Genomic DNA, 12,473 nt, shown 5'->3' with positions numbered 1-12,473 from the left:
ATTTAAGCAATCATGCATTTCTGGCATTAAACCCTACTTGGTCACAGTATATTATGAATTTTCTATGATGCTGAATCAATTGTTTAATATTTTATTAAAGATTTTGCATCTTAATTTTTATAAAAATATTTAATATTTATAAAAATATTGTTGTTAATTTTTTTCTTATAATGCTTCTGGATTTGGCTCTAAGGTAAAACATAACATGAAGTGGGATAAAATTTATGAAAAAAAGTTGATTGGATTTGAGTTATTTTTACTTTAAGTAGTTTATAGAATTTACTAGTGAAGCTTTGTAGGCTTAGTATTTTCTGTATTGATTGAATAGTGTCTCTGGAAACACATCCTTCCTAGAATTTCATAACGTGCCTTATTTGGAAATAGTATCTTCATAGATATAATTAGTTAATATGAGGCCATACTAGTATGGTGTGGGTCTGCAATCCAAGGTGATGAGTGTTCATATAAGAACACACACTGAGGAGAAGGTGGTGTGAAGACACACAGAGGAAGATGGCTATGTGACACTGAAGGTCAGAATTGGAGTTTCACAACATGGAAAGTGAAGGATGGCTGGTAGCCCCGGAAGCCAGGAGAAAGAACTTAACATCTAATTTAAGACGTCTGATCTCCACAACTGAGAGAATAAATTCCTGTAGTTTTGGAGCCACCTAATTTGTGATAGTTTTTTATAGCAGCCCTAGATAGCTAATACAGTTTCTAAATAGTAATTCAATTTCTTTACTTGATATAGGTCTATTCAGGTTTTCTATTTCCTCTTGAGTCATTTTTGGATACTTGTACTCCATTAAGAAGTTGTCCATTTATCTAAATTCTCTACTTTCTTGATACAAAATTGTTCATGATATTCTGTTACAATTGTTTTAATTTCTTTTAGGGTACAGTGATGTTTCCTGTTGTTTTACTCTTGATTTTGATGACTATTTTTTTCCTTTTTTTCTAATGGTTGGTATATTTAATAGTTTATCCATTTTATTGGTCTTCTCAACAATATTTTGGTTTTGTCAATTTTCTTTATTGTAATTCTGTTTTTAAAATTAATTTCTGCCATGATCTTTAATTATTTCCTTTCTTCTACTTAATTTGGGTTTGAATCATTTCTCTTTTTCTGCCTTTTGGAAGGGAAAATTTTGCTCATTGTCTTTATATCTTTATTTCAATGTAAGTGTTTAAAGTGTTACATTTTTCTTTTCATACTCTACCTGCATTCCACAGACTTTAATAGTTTCTGCTTTTATTTTCACTTAGGCCAACTATTTTCTAATTTCTCTGTGACTCCTTCTTCCTTTTTGTTCTTAAAAAAAAAGCATGTTAAATTACTTTTATGTGCTTTAGCATTCCCAACATTTTCCTATTATTGACTCTTTTTTTGTTGTTGTTTGTACCAGGGAATGAACCCAGGGGTACTTAACCACCAAGCCACATCCCCAGCTCTTTTTTATATTTTATTAGAGACAGAGTTTTGCTGAGTTGCTTAGGGCCTCACTAAGTTTCTGAGGCTGGGTTTGAACTTGGAATCCTCTGGGCTCAGCCTCCCGAGTCACTGGGATTACAGGGATGTGCCACTGTGCCTGGCTCCTATTATTGACTTTTAATTGGAGAAGTATTTGTCTGATTCCAGTCTTTTAAAATGGTTTGATACTTGCCTTATTGCATAGTACATGGGCTGTTATGTAGAATGTTCCACAAGTTGTTTTAAAAATAGTGTTTATTTTGTTATTAATGGATAGAGTGTTTAATAGATTATTAGCTAGGTCAAATTAGTTGTTTGCATTGTTTAGAACTTTATATCCTTTTTTGTCCAGTCGTATCAATTACAAAGAAAGGAGTATTAAATATTTCAATTGCATTGTTGAATTTTCTATTTTTCTTTTCATTTGTCAATATTTTGTCCCCTATATTTTGAGGCTCTATTATTAAGTTTATATACAAAATTAACATTAATGATCATTATAATATTAATATCTAATCTAATAATTCTTAATTTTTTATTGACAGAGTGATTGCTTTATTATTATAAAGTATACCTCTTTGTCTTCAGGATTATTCAGTATCTTATGAGTATATTTTGTCTGATTGTGATATATTTCACTCAATTCTCTTACTGCTATTTCTATAGCATATATCTTTCTATAGCATTTTTTAATTTTCAATCATTTGTGTCCTTTTTTTTTTCTTTTTGGTGTTAGGCATCAAACCTAGAGCCTCATGCATGTTGGGCAAGAGCTCCACTACTGAGCCACATCCCCAGCCCCATTTGTGTCTTTAAATCTAATATGTATCTCTAGTAGCCAGAATATAGGTGGATGTTGCGTTTTTGAAACTCCATTTGATTAGCTTGTCTTTTTATTGGAGTGTGTAATCCATTCACATAAAATGTTATAGGACAGAGAGGTGGGAGGGGGGCAGGAGGTTAGCAAGGATGGTGGAATATGATGGACATCATTATCCAAAGTACATGTATGAAGACACGTACCAGAGATATGAAAAATTGTTCTCTATATGTGCAATATGAATTGTAATGCATTCTGCTGTCATTTATTTAAATAAATCAATAAAAAAATTTAAAAATGCCATTTTATATTGTTCAATATACATTGGCCTTTAACCTTTAGCACTTTCTGCATTTCTTATGTTTTCTCCCCTCTTCTGTATTTATTGCTTCCTTTTGTGAAAAACAAGGTTTTAACATACTATTATTTCCTCTGATTATTGGTATTTTTCAGTTGTGCTGAGGTTACAATGTACAACTTCAACTTGTCAAAATCTATTTCAGTTTAATACAAATTTAATAATAGCAAAACATTACAACCTTGCTCAAATATTGTTCCACTTCCTCACCTCTCCTTTGGGTTGTTTTTTCTTACATTTTATATCCACGTGTGTTGTAAACCAAATAACAGAGTATTATAATTATTTCTTTGAAGACATTTTCATTTTTTTAAAAAAAATTAAGTATGTATGTGTAAATATATATTCTTCTACATTTTCATGCATATATACGATTTACGGTGCTTTTCAGTCCTTCTTATGGATCTAAGTTACCATGTAGTATATTTATTTCCTTTCTCTCTGAAGAACTTCTATAATTTTTTTTTATATAGCAAGTTTGTCAGCAATGAATCTTCTCAGTTTTATTTTCCCATTCTTCTTCATTTTTAAAATGATAGTTTAATTTGATAATCCTTTGATAATCCCTTTCCCCCTTCTCAGCTCTTTAAACATGTCTTTCCACTACCTTCTGGTCCCCAGAGTTCTGATGAGAGGTCAGCTGTTTGTCAAACATTTCTGTTGCTGCATTCAAGATTTTCATGTTGCATTTGGTTTTCAGAAGCTTGAATATGAGGTATTGAGACTCATTCCTCTGTGTTTATGCAGTTTGGAGTTTGTCAAGTTTGTCTAAAACACCTTCCCCTTTGTTTCTTTCATCTCCTCCTGGAACATCCTTTTTACTAATGTTGAGATACTGAACACTGTGCTACGTGTTTCTGAGGCTCTGCTTATTTTCCCTTATTTTCCGTCAAGCTCAATTTTTCACCATTCTTGTTTTGGATAATTTCTGTTGATCTATTTTCAAGTTCACTGATTCTTTGTGAGCTCAAATATTCTGTTGAGCTTCTTGAGTGAATTGTTCATTGTTATTATGGTTTCTCAAATCTGGAATTTCTATTTAGCTCTGATTATTACTTTATATCATGGTTGAAATTCTCTATGCTTGCTCAAAATTGTCATAATATTTTCCTTTAAATCTTTTACTATGGTTTTCTTTAGTTCTTTGGATGTATCCATATCAGTACTTTGAAGTTTTGCTAGATTCATTTAGATTCAATTTTTATTGATTGTTTCCCCCCTAAGTATGTGTCTCTATTTTCTGTTTTGTTGCATGTCTAGGAAGTTTTTTTTTTTTAAATAGCAAACTGGATAGCTTAAGTAATCTATTTAGTAACTCTATATCCTGTTTTATTTTTCTGATGACTGTTAGTCCTTCTTTTCTAGTAATTTTCCTGCTTTCAGCCATAGATCTGTTTTCCCCAGAGCATAAAGCCTCTGCTATCTGCTCATTTTTTATTTTGGTGTTGTAAGGTTCATACCTGTGTCTGTATAGCTTAGAGCCACTAAGCCATTTGGCTGTGCTGAAGCACCTCAAACTCATAACCCCATCCTCTATCCATCTATCCAAGTGTGGGTTAAAGAGCACATTCAAAGTTGCCTCCATTTTCCAAGTCTCCCTTGGCTTTTACCTTCAGGTCTGCCCCACCTGTTTATAAACAAAAGGTATGGTGTTGGAGCAACTTGTTTTTCTTTCCACATTCACACAGTGTGAAGTGCAAGAGGAAAAACTTGCATATGTAAAACGAACAAGAAGAACAACAGTAAAATATGAGCCAAAACAGAAAACTTACTCAGTCTGCAACTTACTCTTCATCTGTGAATCTCCATTACGTATTCATGTCTATTCGTGTTTATTTGGTGAATCACTTTGGGACTTAGCTACATAAATTCTCTTGCAATATTATCACAGTGTTTAATTTGATGTCTCTTTTTTCCTTTTCTGAGCATTTCTATGCATGGAAAAAAAATTATGAGACTTCTGCCTCCTGATATTCATGTCTCAGTGAGGGTGGGACCCATGGCTGTGGCTGGTTATTACTTCCATGATTCGATTCCATTATATAAAAATGACTAAAGGAATTTTTCATATGTCATTAAGGATTATAATCAATTTAAGTTCATCAGGATTTTCCTGTGTGGGCCTCACACAATTTGGAAAGTTTGTTCTCACTGGTGTTGGACAAGAAAGAAACAGTGAACTATTTCTTGTGTTGCTAATTTCCTGTGCAAAGAGGCAGGCTCTACTCATGGGACCTCAGTCTTGTGCTGGGAGGAGCTGGATTCTGCCAACAATCAGTGAACTTGCAAGAGGACCAGAGTCTTAAATCAGTTGAAGCCCCAGCCAGCCTTGCAAAATCCTGAACAGAGAACCCCATGATGTTATGGCCAGCCATCTGAGCTGCAGAAATTGGGAGATAATAAATTTGTGCTGATTGAAGTTGATAAGCGTGTGGCAATTTATTATATAACAATGCCAAACTAAGACACTATGAAATCTATTTATAGAGGAATTTTCCCTGAATTTGTATTTGCACAAGATGTAGATTGGCATGTAATCATTCAGTTACTCAGAACTCTTTAATTTGCAATAGGTTTAATTTTGGGACTTCTAGAACAAAATTTCTATACATTTCTGTCCTGATTTCCAAAAGAATAGATAATCATAACCCCTTTGAGTACTTCAGGATGGACCCAGCACAGTTCTCAGACTACCATGTGTATTTACTTGTTCAGACCTTCACATCACCCTGTGTCATTCTCAATTTGCAGATTAGGGAAAGAAGGTGCAGATAAAGTTATGTCCCTAAAATAAACAGGATAGCAAAGCCAGGGTTCAAACCTAGGCCATCTGACTCTAAAAAGAGCCCAAGTTTTATCGCTCTTAAACTTCATGCCTTCCTATTGCTTCCACAACAAAATATGGAAAATTCAAAAAAGCACTAAAAAAAAAAATCACCAGTAACGTTGCCATTCAGAGTTAATCATATCATCGCTGTAGACTAACGTTTGAGTGTTCATTCTAGCTAAGAAGATAGTTATATAGATGGCGAGATGGCATATTATAACTTAATGGGTCTTTTACTCTGCTTAACACTCTGTACTTTTCTCTTGTTTTCTTTCCCACAGTACAGAACATTTACAGAAAGAAAAGAATCATTCACTTTCTTCATGAAGAATAGCATGCTGTCCTCCTGGATGCTTCTGATTTTGCTCACTGTGCCGCCTTTGCCCAGTCACAGACCTTCTCACCTCTGCAGTGTTTTTGAGGTCTTTCTTTTCAGGGTTTTTGTGGTTCTTTTCTTTTCAAGACGATCAAGGAAATAAAAAGCAGATGGAGTGTGATAAATTCAGATGATTGGGAAAGTACCATTTGTGCTAAGGTCAGAGTTAAATTCAAGGATAATTTAAAAGTAAACTTAGAAGATTGAAGAGAAGAGAGTGTGTAAGGAAACTGTCAAAGTGAAGGGCAAGTAGAGAGGTGGCAGCCAGGGAATCAGGTGATCTGTCTGGACCTTGAGGATCTACCTGTAAAGCCATTGAGGGTGGAGGTGAGACTATCCAGATTGCTCTACTGAGAGGAGTCCAGCAGCCATAATGCCTCAAATATGACTGTAGGAGCTGAGGGGTTGGGGACAGAGCCCTCCCCAAAGACCAAGAACTGCAAATGTCAGAGTGATACTCTGCTCTGTCTCAGGAGAGAGATCCACTCTCAGAGGAGGGGAGGAAGAGAACCTGAGTTATCCAGAGGAAAATACACTTAAACACATAAATGGCAAGATGAAATGTTTTCTACTATCACAGAAACAGTGTCTTATGAACAAGTGTTCAGTTACAGAAAATAGAGAAAGCGAAATTTCTATCTAAATTGTGATCATAAATTTGCACCCTTCTGTGCTGGGTATGTTTAAATCTTTCCTATTTTTAGCAGAGACACTGTCTTTTTTCACTTGCATGCGCTTGAAACTATAGACCACCTTTTTCTTTTTTTTTTTCTCTTTTTTTTTTATTGGTTGTTCAAAACATTACAGAGCTCAAGACATATCATCTTTCATACATTCGACTCAATTGGGTTTTGAACTCCCCAAATACATAATACAGACTCACTTCTGTTACATACTCACATTTTTACATAATGGCATATTAGTGACTGTTGTATTCTGCTACCTTTCCTATCCCCTACTATCCCCCCTCCCCTCCCCTCCCCTCCCAACATCCCTCTCTACCTCCTCTGCTGTTGTTCAATTCTCTCCCCTTTTTTTCCCCCCACCCCCTTGCCCCTCATAACCTCTTATTATTTTGTGTATCACTGAAGGTCTCCTACCATTTCCATATGTTTTCCCTTCTCTCTTCCTTTCTCTCCCCCCATTCGTCTTAGTTTACTGTTAGTCTTTTCCTCATGCTCTTCCTTCCTGTTCTATTCTTAGTGGCTCTCTTTATATAATAGACCAACTCCAAGACACATAATTATGAAGATAGCCAACATACAGGACAAGGAGAGAATATTAAAAGCTACCAGAGAAAAGAGACAGATTACATTCAGGGGTAAACCAATTAGGTTAACGACTGATTTCTCAGCACAGACTTTGAAAGCGAGAAGATCCTGGAACAATGTATTTCAAACGCTGAAAAATAATGGATTTCAACCAAGAATACTGTATCCAGCAAAATTGAGCTTCAGATTTGACAACGAAATTAAAATCTTTCACGATAAACAAAAGCTAAAAGAATTTGCAGCAAGAAAACCAGCACTGCAAAGCATTCTGAGCAATATATTACAAGAAGAGGAATTGAAAAATAGTGCCCAAAACTAACAACAAGAGGTATCTCAGTAAAGGAGGAGGAAAATAACCAAAAAAGTAAAACTAGCCAAACCTTTTTCTCTTTATCACTCAAGCCCTAGAGACATCTCTGACTACTCTGTGTGGGATACGTGGCTGGAGAGAGGTATAACCTGACTGTAAAGATGTTTTATATACTTAACATAAAAGGAATCAGGGGAGGCATGTGTTTTTAACCCTTTTAAAAAAAACTTCCCAAGCACTTTAAAATATCCCAAACTGGATGGATTAATTTAAATGCCAATGACTGAGAAACCAAAAGGATTAACTTCCCATAAATCATCCATGTAAAGAAAATAATGCTTTACAAAAGTGAACTTGCCTTATTGATTCTATGGCATTTGAAAAATAGCAGAAAGGCAAAACCTGCCCAAGCACTGTTGAATCAGCACTTGTTTAGTGACCAAATGGGATGACTAGTTTGTTGCTTATAAAAAGAGGAGACTGGAGAACTGGGATTCCAATAGTTCTGATGTTGGCATATATTCAAGACCATGTCCTCAGGTTTGCTGGTTGGTTCCCTATTGCAAAGCTTCTCTGGGACTGGAGCTGGGATTGGCTATTTGTCATGGGATGTTGACTCAATATCCTGGTAACTTTTGTGGTGGTTCTTTTGGAGAATCTCTTCAGTCACACCCTCTCAACCCATTTTGAGGAGCCATATATGTCCCTTGAGCTCTTCTCACTCCCACCTGCCTCTTATTCAGTGATATGAACCCGTCTCCCAGATTCTCTCTGCTGGGAAGTTAGAATTGACAAGAGAAGGTGGGCCGGCTCTGTGAAGGCTGTGCCATCACATGCAAACTCAGAACTGTGGGAATGAATTGGCACAAAAGAGTGGATAGCAATAAAAACAGCTCATCTGCAGGACAGAGAGGAGCTAGTGCTGATAGTCCAAGAGTAAGAACTCCCTGGATTCTTGGTAGTCATCATTTTTTGGTTCCTGGCTTGATATTTAGGTCTAACTATTTTTCTGCCTTTTGACTTCAAACTTTTTTTCTCACATTCTCAGTAAAAAAGTTTTCTCCTTTTATTTGTTTATTTTTATTTTTTATGTGATGGGGATGGAATCCAGGGTCTCATGTATGCTAACACAGACTCTACTATGGAGCTATATTTCCAAACCCCATTTGATTCATCTTACTTGCAAGCCTAGGTATTACACTCCTATTTGCCAAAATGGTGGTTAGGGATTCAGTGTCTGGGAAATAAGATAAAGGAATGGACATAAGAGGAAAACAATAATAGCAACTACCATTTAAAAAATGAGTCTTATGGGCTGGGGATTTAGATCAGTTGGTAGAGTGCTTGCCTCACATGCACAAGGCCCTGGGTTCAATTCCCAGCACCACAGACAAACAAACAAACAAATGATTCTTAGATATAACATCAAAAGTACAAGAGAAGAAAAAACTAAATAGGACATCATCAAAATTATACAAGTTTGTTCTTGAACGGCTCTTATCATGAAAGAGGAGTTAATTCACAGAATGGAAGAAAATATTTACAAGTTGTATATTTGATAAAGGACTTACACCTGGAATATATAAAGAACCTCACAATTCTATAACAAAAAGACAAACCCAATTAAAAAATGGACAAAAGAAGACATTTCTTCAGAGAAAATATGCAAGTTGCCTGTAAGCATATGAAAAGATGTTCGACATCATTATCATCTGGGAAGCACAAAGCAAAATCACAATGAGATCCTATTCCACTAGCCAATAGCATAGCTCTAAGCAAAAAAAGATGGTTGATCATGAATGTGAAGAAATCACTACCTTCATAGATAGCTGGGGAAAATGTAAAAGGATACCACTACTCTAGAAAATAATTTGGTAGCTCCTCAAAATGTTTAATATGGAGTTTTCATATGTCCTAGAAAGTCTGCTTAGGATTGAGGGATACCTGGAGAAAGTAATAACTGGCATTGTTTTGGGGGTGATGAAATGTTCTGGAATTAGATCTTGATAATCAATGCACAACACATGAATATGGTAAAAACTATTTTAAACTTTAAAATAGTGAACTTTATGGTGTATGACAGGCTTCCCTTTCCTTCTTCTCTATCCAAGAACAGTCCTTGAAAAGTTCCCCTGAACACAAATTTGAGTGAAGTTCCCCATGGAACCAACTTCAATCAGTGAGACACCAGTTTGGACTATTTTTAGAACCTGGCTTAGTGCATAGTCAGTACTCAGTAAATGTTAACCACTTGAATGGACTTCTCTCAACCCACCTTTATCACCCAAAGTCACCAAAGTAAGTCACCCAAGCAGAATTAGCCTGAAGTTGTGAGTTGTGGGAGAAATGGGATGGCAGACATGCCAGTTTCTAGATCCAAACCTTGAGAGACTGGTGGCTTCTAGTTCTTGTCCTTTGCAATGCTTTCTCTGGGATCCTTGAGCTACACTGGCACTGCCATAGGTAGGCACTCTGATGTACATTTCCCAGTGAACCAACCATTTAGCCATATCCCATTCCCAAGGTGCCAAAATATAAATAAAGCTGTTCTGTGGAGTCCCAAACCCATGGATCTGCCATATGAATACCACCTAGTCACCTTGGTCACCCATGTGTGGAGCATAAGAATCACGAGCCAGACTCCGAACAAATTCCTGACTCACAAAAACATAAACAAAATGGTTATTATTTTGATTGGTTAGGCACCAGAAGAAGAGCAGAACAACCCATCCTGGAATGCCCTCAACACCTCCTGCCAACTCTCTGTGGCCTCACTGGGAATGAAGCAGGGGAAGAAATAAATATTTCATGTTCATTTTGCCAAGATAGAGACCAGAGGAGCTCAGGTAGATAACTAGACTCAATCCAAAGATTTAATAAGCAACCAGCCTAGATGTAGAACTGATTTTACTTGAGCCTCTTTCAAGAATATTTCCATTTGATAGGCTTTAAGGTTTGACTTAGATCAAATAGAATGTTAGTAAATAATGACTTAAGAAGAAGAAATCCTGAGTGAGAATGATCTCCCGGGCATGGTTCCAAGAGGCCTTAGACGTTTGCTTCTAGGTTTCTGGAAAGTAGATTTCAAGGGATTTTGGATCTTTGGGTTTTAATTTAAAGATTTTAGAAGTAGAGGTGTTCCCTAACAAGTAGAATGATCAGATGTCTTGAGTTTGGGAAAAGCAGGATTAATTCAGCTATTTTCCCATACAGTTTCCAGAGGGAATCCATGAGTATCAGAATCTGCATCCCTATTTTCCATCTGTAGCAAGAGTAAGGCCACCATACTTATGCCTAGACTTCTTTTTCTGAAACTTAAAGCCAAGATATATATATATATATATATATATATATATATATATATATATATATATATATATATATATATTGGTGGTGGTGCTGGGGATTGAACCCAGGTCCTTGTGAATGTGAAGCAAGTACTCTACAAACTGACTTCTATCCTCAGTCCCAGGATTCTATCTTATTACTAGCTTATTGAACAACTGCTACTCAGTTCTGACCCTTTGGTGGCTCCATGTACTGTTTTATCTAAACTTCCACCATTGTCATGGAGGCCCCATGTAAAACATATATATCAAAGGTCTCACTCTACCTCCAACTCTCCTACAAAATAAACCAAAGATTCCAAATCAAAAAATTTTAATTTTTTTTAAAAGCTAGGAAATAAAACCTTCAATAAAATGAATCAAGAAGTCAGATGTTAATCTCATTTGAAGCTTTCATTTGACCACCAAATCTGGATTCCCTGAGAGACTGAAGGAAGCTAAGATAGTCGAGTCCTTAATGAGTACAAATATGAAAATTTTACATGAACATTTCAAATCTCACAGTATCCCCAAATCCCCATGATATAGGCATTATTAGCTCTGTTTCAATGATAAAGACACAGAGGCATGGGGAGGGTTAAGTAACTTACTCAAGATTTTACAGTCATTAAGGAATAGGCAAGGAGAAGAGAAGGTGGGCAGAAAAATCAACTCAGACGTTTTAGGTCAATGCGCATGAAAAAGAGTAAGAATGTCAGGCTATTACAGTTGTGTAACCAAGAGGAAGAAAAAAATCCAATCACAAACAAAGCAGAAGACTTTAATGACTAATTCAAATCAGCAACTATATTATCACACTTCTTTGCACATAGAGGCATATAGTGTAAATGCTTATCCTTAGACTCAATATTTGTCTATGTCTGTGAGGTTTCCAGTGCCTTATTTGGAATCTCACAAGTATTATGTCATTAAACAAGAAAGACATTTGCAAGAAAAGTATTATAAACCATTTATTTGTTGACATAAAAAATATAAAAAAATATTTACATACCTACACAGGTGTGACCATTGGAGTGACTGGTGCTGTGCTGGTCAATATAGGATACTGCAGAGGCCCAGGAGTGAAGGGTCAGGAGAAGGAGCAGCGGAGCTGCTAGGAGGGCTTTCCAGGGGGAGCTCATCTCCAAGCTGTGCACTCTGAGTGACCACTTGGCTGCAGAGGCGGCTGATTAGTGGATGCTGAAGCTCAGCCTGCAGAATCAGTCTTTCTCGCCTCCTCTTGTTCTCTCTACTTTGCTCTCCCAACATACACATACACACTTTTCAGTAAGTGTGATGCATAAAAAAAAAAAAAAAACATGCACAAACACTCACAGGCCACGTGGTCCTGGGGCTGGGGAGAGTTGAAAGGAGTCCTTGGTTTGCAGTTCCTCTTAGCTGAATGCAGCAGGAAAAGGGAAAACCGAAGTTGCACAGTGTAGGCAACAGCACTTCTGTACTCCCTAGCTGAAGTGGGTGACCTTAAACCACAGGAGCCTTGAGCCTGTCAGAGTCCTTCTGTTGGGTTGGCTGGGAGGCCCTTCCCCTTTCATTCTTGCAAAACAAAACAAAAGTAAAACCAATCATGAAGATGAAAAACGCTACACAACAAACACACAACTCTTGAGCAATTTATGATCGGCAGTGCCCACAGAGTGTGGAAATTATAATTTGTTATATCCGAAGCTTAGCTGTGCTTTAAATGGCTTTA

At 36.5% G+C, this 12,473-nt stretch overlaps 1 protein-coding gene across 1 annotated transcript in view; it reads right to left on the bottom strand.

Annotated features, from left to right (window-relative positions):
• Aoah (acyloxyacyl hydrolase) overlaps positions 1-12,243 on the bottom strand; it is a 202,798-nt gene extending 190,555 nt beyond the window's left edge. Inside the window, exon 1 of the mRNA XM_005319198.5 lies at positions 11,775-12,243. Coding sequence (XP_005319255.2) covers positions 11,775-11,904 — 130 coding nt within the window. The 5' untranslated portion in view covers positions 11,905-12,243. The remainder of the gene's footprint in view (positions 1-11,774) is intronic.
• Positions 12,244-12,473: the final 230 nt, after the last annotated feature.

Source organism: Ictidomys tridecemlineatus, chromosome 2 (assembly GCF_052094955.1).
Source record: "Ictidomys tridecemlineatus isolate mIctTri1 chromosome 2, mIctTri1.hap1, whole genome shotgun sequence".
In the NCBI taxonomy this organism is placed as follows: domain Eukaryota; kingdom Metazoa; phylum Chordata; class Mammalia; order Rodentia; family Sciuridae; genus Ictidomys; species Ictidomys tridecemlineatus.
This window is presented reverse-complemented; position numbering and strand designations above follow the sequence as displayed.